This window comes from Musa acuminata, chromosome BXJ2-4, assembly GCF_036884655.1.
Source record: "Musa acuminata AAA Group cultivar baxijiao chromosome BXJ2-4, Cavendish_Baxijiao_AAA, whole genome shotgun sequence".
In the NCBI taxonomy this organism is placed as follows: domain Eukaryota; kingdom Viridiplantae; phylum Streptophyta; class Magnoliopsida; order Zingiberales; family Musaceae; genus Musa; species Musa acuminata.
Window position 1 is genome coordinate 37,243,546 of NC_088341.1, and position 10,145 is coordinate 37,253,690.

General features: G+C 39.5%; 1 protein-coding gene across 1 annotated transcript; it reads right to left on the minus strand.

Moving 5' to 3' along the window:
• Positions 1-4,404: 4,404 nt before the first annotated feature.
• On the minus strand, positions 4,405-9,752 carry LOC135610663 (GTPase activating protein 1-like). The gene is made up of 3 exons (XM_065105452.1): positions 9,534-9,752; positions 7,297-7,392; positions 4,405-4,868 (listed from the first exon to the last, which is right to left on the minus strand). Exons 1-3 carry the CDS (start codon positions 9,672-9,674, stop codon positions 4,554-4,556), a joined length of 552 nt encoding a protein of 183 aa, XP_064961524.1. The 5' UTR covers positions 9,675-9,752; the 3' UTR covers positions 4,405-4,553.
• Between the last annotated feature and the right edge of the window lie 393 nt (positions 9,753-10,145).

Sequence of the window (10,145 nt, forward strand, 5' to 3'; positions counted from 1 at the left end):
TCATGGCCACAACGTGTTTAGTGAGCTCATGTTCTATTTGTCGAAAATTCTATATGATCATTACATCAAAACCAAAGATGTAAGACTTGTGATGTCGCCAATGAGCTTGCTTTCTGTTCAATGAGAAATGCAGGGTGATAAGTGAGCATGTGCCTGTCTTGGGGATCCGTGCTGGTGAGACCACGTTGTGCGCAGTAAAATCTAATATCCTGTTTATAGATTCTCATTAGATTGCACATGGTTACGGTGTGGCTGTGTTACCACTTAGATGTCACGGGATTTGGATTTTGGACATAAGTGAGAGATCCGACGCGGCAACCTGCGGGCTCACTCTGTATTGGCACGTGGAAAGCGAGATAGGATAAGAATGATGGGAGGACAGCTTGGCGTTGATGGCTTTCACTGGGCCATCATCATGTCGTGAACTGCACCAGTTGTGCCCAAAGACAAATTGTACTTGCTGACAAGGATACGATTGACAAGTCGATAGAGTGAGTAAACATGCCAAGTCATCATGTCCGATAAAACATTGTGGTGATGGAGGCATCCGGGAAGAAGGTTCCCGAATTATGCTGACTATTCCTGCACAGAATCCAGCTAGTTCTGAACCACATTAACTAAACAAGCATTGTGTATCCAAAGGATATCTATCCATTGCCACATGGCACAAGTCTAGTCGTGTCAAACGTGAGGTCAAGATGACGTGTCTCTCCATGATCCAAGGCAGGACATGGATAAGCGTTCCTTAAGAGTCGTCATCAGCTGGCTTAACTTTAAATTGCATAGTTTCCATGGCAGAAAAGAAAGGTGGGAGATGGCAATCGATTCAACGCATTATATTTTTGAAGATTAAAAGAAGATCACAAAATTAGTTTCATATTACTGAGGTGTTCTCCAATTTGCTTCTACTTTAAACTAAAATATATTTTACTGATATCTCATCTTCAATATTGTCAATATCTAATAGCGATGAGCTTTAGTCAAATCGATTAGAATTAACAACTTTCTAGCTTTATGGATCAAATTTAGTATATATAATTTAATTATTTTATTTTTTAGCGATATGAGATTATCCTCTTTGAGTCTTTATCTCTATTTATCTCACACACATGAATATTGATGAGGGTAATAATGACGATAAGACTCGGGTGACGTCAGCTGCTCCGGATGATGACTCGCGCCCCTGTTGACCTGAAAGCACCTGGTCAACACGGACCGGAACGCCGACCGATGCACATTAATATCCTGCTCAGGCGCACTAACTTGATCGTCGGAGGGGTTGGGCCGAGCTCCCCCGACCCGACCTGTGTGCAAGCGCGAAGACGAAGGCCTCCCACTAAACGTCGAGACGAGGAGCTCCCTCCCGGAGGGAACAGCAACCCTGTCGCGATCGGACCACCGCAGTTGGCCACCTCAGCAATCTCAAGGGTCGTCCCAGGGAGATCCCCAATCATTCGGACCCGAACCCAACCACGTCGATTCCGAGACCACGACTTAAGGTTGTTTACACGAATAAATATGAACATCTAAAATAAATTATCTTAGGGTGTGTTTGAGAGCACAATTGAAATATGCATTTAGGACTAAATACATATCTGAAATATGATAAATTGATGTTTAATATTTTTTTTTAATCGTCGAAATTTAGATGTAGCATTAACATTTTGCATTCAACATTTGTGGGATACTAATGAATTTTTTTTCCAAAAATACTCAATAACATTATATAAAATTATAAAGTTATCACTATATATATATATATATATATATTCTGATTTCTGTCTTCATGCCTCCTTTTCTCACAAGTCTTTTTATAAGATGAAATTTTTATTTATTTATTTTTTAAAAAAATTATATTTATTATATATCTTTTAATATTATTTATTTATTATTATATCTTGGCTATACAAATTTTTTTTTGTAAGATTACATATTTCTATTTATTTACTTACCAATTTAAATAAAAATATTTAATTTTGAATAAATATTTAAAATATATAATTTGTCTATTACTTATCAAACATTCAAAATATTTCATAGCTAAGCATCCATTCAAATCCCTTTCTGCAAGAGGTGGAAGCAATTGCTACTTTGGTTGCACCCAAAGACATGCAGTGAGAATGTGTCAGTATCCCATGAAGAAGAAGCAGCAGCAGAAATCCTACACCATCTCGTAGAGAATTTATTATGCATTGCGTGCTTCCAAGAACGCATGGAATTCCTCTCTGGCCTTCTGCATTCGCGGACTGATGGTGCAATAAGAGGATGGCGACGCCGGATACGAAGCCGGCGACGTAGAGAACTTGACATGGCGATTCGACAGCTCGTGCGACTTCCGCGGGGCCAACTTCGACGTGCTCCTCTTCAGCGACCCCTTCCGGTCGCTCTCGAACACGAAGGCCGCCTTGACCGGCGAATTCGCCCCGTTCCGGCTGCTCCTGATCAGCTCCAATGGTAGGTCGAAGTAGGACTGCACGTCGTCGCCGTCGCCGTCGCCATCCAGTATGGCGGATGAAGACCACGACTCGCACTCGAACTTCTCGAGAGAGGCTGCTCTCGAGGCAGTGCCTGTCGATTCTTGTCCGTCTTGGTTGGCCTCCGTTGCAACTTGTGATCCGCTGACATGCGGCAATGCATGCTTCTTCTTGTGGGATAAAGCGAGCAAGAACAAGCACCCACACCGGAACCTCTCGCCGTGGCCGACATCGTCGACAACGAGATCTCCATCGTCACGCTGCCGCTGGATCGCGCAAGGTCGCCCCACGCAGTTGCTCAGGGAGACTGTGTGCGAGGGTGAGGCGTGTGTGTTTGGGCGAGTCTTGCAGCTCGTGGTCGAACATGGAAGGCTGCAGCTGAGACACTCGGGAGATTTGGGCATCGAGAGAGACTCCTGTGGCTCGTTCGTCTTTGCAAGCTGGCACGGTGGGTTTCACGGACAAAATGGGTGAGAAGAAGATGGGGTGGTTGAATGCATTTGAAGGTGTAGAATATGATTATTATGGAGAGAGCGTTGCAAGCACGAAGCACAGGTAGTGTTCTACATGTTCTTCCTCGCTCCTCCGCCAACGTAATGATGTATCACGAGCACTACAAAACACCATGACTGGCCTGCAACGATGAACGAACACAAAAAGAGAAGCAATAAAGAAACATGCGAATGCTGCTCGAGCGAGATAAGATAGATACACTTTTCCTATGACAAGTATTTTAGGTCATTGGATCATCTGCTGTCAAAATAATATCCAGAAAACTAGCAGCAAATCTAGTAGTGAGTGGGAGACACCAAATAATTATTGGTGAATATGTTACGTTTTATATAACATTTGTCTGAAATTGATGAGGATAGTAATTATGATAAGACTCGGCTAACGTCAGCTGACGCCTCACGCCTCGATCGGCGCGACTGTACTCGGTCAACTGAACCAGAACACCAGCCTAGCGCATTAACGCCTACTCAGGCTCGGTTCTTCACGCCACGTCAACGCCCATGTCAGACGCTACCAGCCTGCCTCCTGCAGGCGAGCACATCAAACAACAGTAAGCTTCCCTATAAATACCCTCGCATTCTGAACGGAGAGGAGGGAGGGGACAAAACACTTCTTCATCTGAAACCCCCTCCACATCATCTAACTTGATCGTCGGAGGGGTCGGGCCGAGCACCCCGACCCGACCTTTGTGCAGGTGCGAAGCCGAGGATCCCCGCCGGACGCGCAGACGATGAGTTCCTGCCCGGAGGAAACGACGACCCCGTCCCGATCGGACCATCGCACCGGACCGACCCCGCGGGCTCGAGGGATGCCCCGGAGAGATCCCCGTCGTCCGGACCCGAACCGAGCCACGTCGGCCCCGAGGCCACGGCTCCCAAGTTGGTTACACCAACAGAAATATTTTCTTATTCTTCGTTAAGAATAAGCCAGCAATATTACTCCTTTAACACGCAGAAAAATAAAGACAAAAGATACCCCAAATAATTTCCCAAAATTTAAGGGTAAGACTATACTGATGTTTCAATAATGTCCAACCCTAGCATTAGATCCATAAAAAGAGAAAAGCCAACTTATAAATGTCTCACAGGTAGATGATGAAAGAATTAAATCACATCAAACACATAGGATGATGAAAGAACTAAATCACATCAAACATACAGGATGAAAAGATATCTCAGAACCAAATCCCATCAAATCAAATATGCCATATTTTCTTTTTCATCGAAGAAAGTAACATTTTTAAGTTGATCTGAAAAATAATCTTTCCCTGATATTCCTTTTTCTCACTGTTGAATAGATGCTGATACAATAACTTATTACACATATAAAAATATCTCAAATTTATTTTATTAATGAATCAACTAAATTGCTCTTACAGGAAGAAACAAGTAAAAGATTAGATCAGTGGTGTTAAAAGTGAGAAGAAAGCCTGAAGCATATTTATTGGGGATGCAACTCATATACATACATCATGAAGCATGCTACATAATATATATTGTGTACTACATAAAGGAAGCAAGCGTGAGGGCAGACATGGTGATGATGCTTCATGCAACAAGTATGCAATTATTGGTGCATAAAAGATTTATTCCCATAGCTTGAACCACCCGAATTTTTCACCCATGTCAGCTGCAGTTCGACTTCGCCGCACTCCACATTTCTGAGCCTGAGAATAATATCCTGCACCAGCTTGCCACCCATCCATTTGATATGGCTCTCACCCACCAAGCAATTTTGCCTGCCTGGCTTCACACTCGTTATAATGCTGCTGTCTGGAACACCTGACAAATCCATCTTGGCAGCCTCCAGAAGTGGCAGGATGTCAAGCTCAGCCTCGCCCATTTGATCATCTCGACTGAATGTGTCCTTGTCATAAACTTCCTGCGCAATGCATCACGTAAGTAATATGGAAATTTAAGCAATGGTATCGATTTGTGCATTACTGGATAAGTTAACTATGGTTTTTCGCTACTGGCAAAATAGCATTCTGGAGTGCTAACCAGGTAAAAATTCAGCACCATGCATAAGCAAAAAGAGAAACATCAGGATACTTCTAAAAGGTAATATATAGTAGTACTAGGCTGATTGGTTTTAATTTCAGACTTGTTGGAGTTCATTCGATGGCAGTTGTAGTTTGAGGGGCATAAGGTCCTTTCCCACGGTGTCCGTAAACAAGATGAACCAATAATCACATGATATGACGCATGTAAATTTTGGTTAGGGCTGTACAAGTTCAAATTGATCTAGAATTAAGAAAATAAATGCCAGTTATTGGATCTGATGTCAAGATTTGGTTCGTGGGTATGAGTTCCCTATTCCGGTCAGTGATTTCTGCGGGAGTTCTTTGAGTGTTTTTTTTCTCTACTATCTAATATGCAACAACAACAATAAAACTGCAAGTCCCCGCTATTTGGGGTCTCTACCATCTAATATGACTATTTAACGTATAGAATCCTATGGATTAACTAAGGCATGAAAGAATGTTTCAGTGAAATATTAGTGGCTTCATATGGATGCACTTTTTACATTTCTTCTTTACCTGTGTACTTTCAATCTGTCTCTCGATGAATTATTATTATGATACCAGAGAAATAAATAAATAACATAAACAACATTTCAGAACCAGATGACTTTTGTCTGAACAGTCATACATGCTGATAGTGACAAGTTACTGCAACATAAAGAGTGAACCAAAAATCTTAACGCATCTAACCAATATTTTGAAACGCAATCTCTCTGCTTTGAGAAAAAGAATACTAATGTTGAGACTCAAATGAACTCGTTTACCAAACATCAAGAATGTGAAGAGGTTCTTGGAGTAAAAAGATGCAAAAAAATGCAGGATTTAGAAACTATTATCTTTTCTTTTTTATGTTAGAAGCAACATAAGATCCTGCATCATAGGCCACAAGCCTCAAGACCAAGAGTATAGTACAAGACTCGTTAGAGCTAACTGAAGCCCCAAAGTTGATAGGACATCAGCCACCATAATGGTTGGAGAATGTCCATGGCAGGCAAGATGGACACCTAGGATCCAACCTCTAACCTCTCATTAAAGAGAGAGATACTCTACCAATCTAGAAAAGGGAAAACAACAATTTAGAAGATTTTTTAATACTTAATAAAAAACATAGCACACTAATATAATGATTGGAGATTCATTTCACCAAACTAAAGCTGTTTCAAAAAGTTTAGCAAAAAAAGATCGCAGAAAAAACACCATCTAACATAAAATATACTAATTCAGTTGGTTATAAATGCAACATTCAAAAAGCAAAGGATCCGTTCTCCATGATGTTGCAATCATAAGCATGACGATTAAACAATGCTATCTAACGTTTATTGTCACACAACCATGATGACTCAAGTTAATTTGGAATGATCATAAACACATGTACAGATGCAACATAATTGATTACTGAAAACCTGAAACTAAAAGTTCAGACTTGGGTCAGGTTCAAGTCAGTGATTGAAAAATATTAATCTGCTGCAAATTTTTTTACATCTAATTTGATTTCTCTATCTTTTCTCAGTTATTTATTTCAGATTCACAAGTCCAAGAGTTGGATCTTTGATTAGTTTATGAGATCCATATGCCCTGAATAAAGACATATGCCAATAGACAGTGTGAAATAGGCAACAACATAGATGCACCTACATATGCCAATAGATGGCATTAAGTGCCAGAAACTTGTTCTAATTAGATTAACCACATGCGAGGCAACAAAATATATATGTGATAAGAGGCCAAGAATTAGTAAGAATCACTAAAGAAACATAATTGAAGTGCACAAACTATTGACTTGTACATTTGCGAGGCTTTCAAAACACTTATCATAGAATACAGAATTGCAGATATTACAAATTCAAGTAAAACTTAAAGAAGATAAAACAAATGCAGCTAATTAAGCAACAATCCTTAAAAAAAGTAGCCTTGACTCGTTATTTGTAAATACTGAAAATCCTACTGACAGTAGGAACCAAGTCTCATGAATCTCACTGGCATTTGGGGTCTTACAGTACAAACCAGTTACAGGACTCATAGCAGACACTAGACTCACCTTTGGTGTCATTCATAGACATGCTCTATCTGTATTGTTACCTCTCTATGTTGACTTCAGCTTAGATTATCAGACACTAATATAAGAATCAATTACATGTTGCGTACAAGTCTAACTTGTATGTCTAGAAAAAAAAGAGATTATTCTACATTCATTCCTTGTTTAAGACAAGAAAAATATCTAAATACTATGAGATCTTATTGGGTGTGGATACTTACATTATTAAAATAAGGAAGGATAAAACTTACAAGCTTAATTGGTTGAATATGATCTGAAACAGAAAGAGTCAACTCCTCATTCCACTCTGGATTGACATTCTTCTTCTTCACACCAGTCTTCACTTTCTGACATGAAAGAATTACAAAACATAACACTTAAATACTAAATTTTTGTCACTAATGTGAGATCAGAATATGAAGGGTTTAATAAAAGATCTAAAATAGAAACCTCAACAAAGATGTGATGAGATGCTAGATGAATTTCTGTTTCTAAGGAACTTCATATAGATACTCGTGAAAATGTATACATTACTGTCTCTATTGTGAACTGGATGAACTTCAAAAAAAAATTATTTTGACCTCTGTTTTGCCTCAAAAGAGACTTGATCCTGCCAATTTTGCCACTTGAAAATTTTGAAATTGTAAGAAGATTACACAACAACAACAACAAAGCTGTAACTCCTAACTATTTGGGGTCAGCTAAAATTGTAAGAAGATTCATTGCACCAAATGAATCAGTCCAATAATTGAAACTAAATAACTTCAAATTGGTTGGAGAGAAGCTGTCTAATTTTCCTTCATAATAAATGAGTCTCTAGAAAGGTACCCATCTGTCTAATTAATCCCATCTGCTTTCTTTAGTAACCCCTTTATTTTCTTATTCTCTGAATTTGCCTTGATATTATACCACTCTAATGGCCTGCCCTGAAACAGAATTTTGCACCTAGCTCATTAGGAAATGACGTGTCATCTTGTTAAAGAAGAAACAATTAGTTTTGCTCATTCAATCCAGTTAGTGTGCCAGACAACCATGACCATGCAAGTATCAGATGCAATTTTGCACTACGACAAGTTGGTCAATCATTCTGTTTGAGTGTACAATAACATGATATTTATAGTATCTTAAATTTGGCAACATAATTTTAATTCACATAAACGTACAAAACAAAGACATAATGTAATCTGAAGAACTGTACAGAAATCATGATATCATATTATGTAGAAATGATGGTAAAGGACCTGTTATATTATCAAAGGACTTTATTGTTTTTCCTGATTGAGCACATAATAAGCTTAACTAATAAACATAGCACTCAATAGGGCCTATATCTGATTCTAATAAATCACAAATATGGCTCATTAAGTCCACGTTCAGTTAAGATAATTAAAAAACTGAAATTATAAAGCCAAAGTTGGTAACATAAAACAGAACTTCATGAGTCTTCAGCAACTGAAAGACACTGGGACACAGAAACGAAAGCCTAATTCACTTAACATCAGGTATGTTAGGTCAATCCAAATGTTAAACAAATTACTATGTGAAGATTTAGGATATATAAAAAATCACAAAGTTTTTGCTCAGAAGCGCTCCTATGTTTACTTGACAAAAATGCTTTCGGAGATGTCACATCAATAGTGGTGATTATATAAACTAGAAATAGAACAGAAAAATTCCAGGTCAGGAACAGGAAGAATGCTACAGAGAGAAGCCTCTCATCCACCAAAATGATGTGTAATTCAATATTAAAAAAGATGATGATCCGAAAAGAAAAAAGTGAACAACAAAATTGAAACTCTCTCATGAACATTACAGTTCCTTTCAAAGCGTTGCTGTGTGCCATGAAGGATATTCTAGCTAATTAGTGGTCATGCAGCAGAAAGGGCAATAATTTTTGGACACTAAGGTGAATACACAAGGGAAGAGGAACAGTAGAAGGTAAGAGAAAAGAAGACAAAGGAAGAAAAGGGAAAAGAAGTCAAGATTAGGTGAAAAGAAATAACATGTTATTTTCCCTTCAATTTTTTTAATCAATAGGATAGAAGAGAAAGGATCCTCTGTTCTCCCCTATTATCTTCACTTCTCTCTCAAGATAAAATTACTCTCTCCCACTTCTGTCGTTTAATTATCGTATCCAAACAAGAGAATTCGGGTCCCTCATCTCCGATTCGGTTCTCTTCTCTCCGCTTCTCTACATCCAAACAGCCCACAAGTAAATCAAAATCATAACTAAAAAGGTCTATCTTTCTTCACCTCTAGATACTAATAAACAAATTTGACACGTTGAATTAATCGGATTTCATGAGTACACGTTGACAACCAATCCATTTCTTCCTTTGATCCCCAACAGATGCTCGATCTTTTCGTCTCTTTTTCTTTCCATGATCGATCTCCAACTCCCACATATGCCATATTCTATTGATCCTCAAGAAACACGAACAACCGATCGCGATGTTATCAAAGGAGGAGGAAAAAGGAAGACGACGACCTGGGAGCCCATGCGAAGGACGACGTAAGGATCGCTGCCCCTGGCGTCGCGATAGGCGAGGTTGACCCCTCGTAGCACGCGCACCTTGAGAAGCCCCAGTAGATGCTCCACTCTTTCGGCTTTCCTCCTCCTCGGATCCATCTCTCCAACCACGGAGGGATGGAGCGATCGGAGAGACGGAGCGACCTCTTACCGCGTCCACCCAACAGTGCCACATCAATCGTATATATACACGAAGACGGATCGAGTAACTCCATCGCCAATTTATATACGTCTCTTTTATTGAAAATTTCAAAAATACCCTTATGAGAACAAGTCATGGATCGATCGACCCAAGGGTTGGTTTGATCCGATCTAGATCTTGGTCCAGTTCAATTTGATTTGGATCGGATCCTTCGAAGCGGGTCAGGTTGGATTTCAATCAATATCCTTCCCTGTCCCACCATGATGGTGACTTGTCTAACCTGTGCTCCTTTTATGGAACGACATCCTTTAATCTATTCGGTCCACTTAAATCGGGTTCGGATCCTTCGTAACTAGAACCAATATTAATTTAATTAAAATACTCAAATCGGATCCTATTCGGCTAACCGATTTGATATGAGAGAAAAG

Bases quoted from the DNA above. Each gene is read 5' to 3' on its own strand.
- LOC135610663 (XM_065105452.1), bottom strand. From the start codon at position 9,674: ATGGATCCGAGGAGGAGGAAAGCCGAAAGAGTGGAGCATCTACTGGGG. The intron at 7,393-9,533 runs GTCGTCGTCTTC...CTTTCATGTCAG, and splicing joins TCCTTCGCATGGGCTCCCAG to AAAGTGAAGACTGGTGTGAA. The intron at 4,869-7,296 runs GTAAGTTTTATC...TGCATTGCGCAG, and splicing joins ATATTCAACCAATTAAGCTT to GAAGTTTATGACAAGGACAC.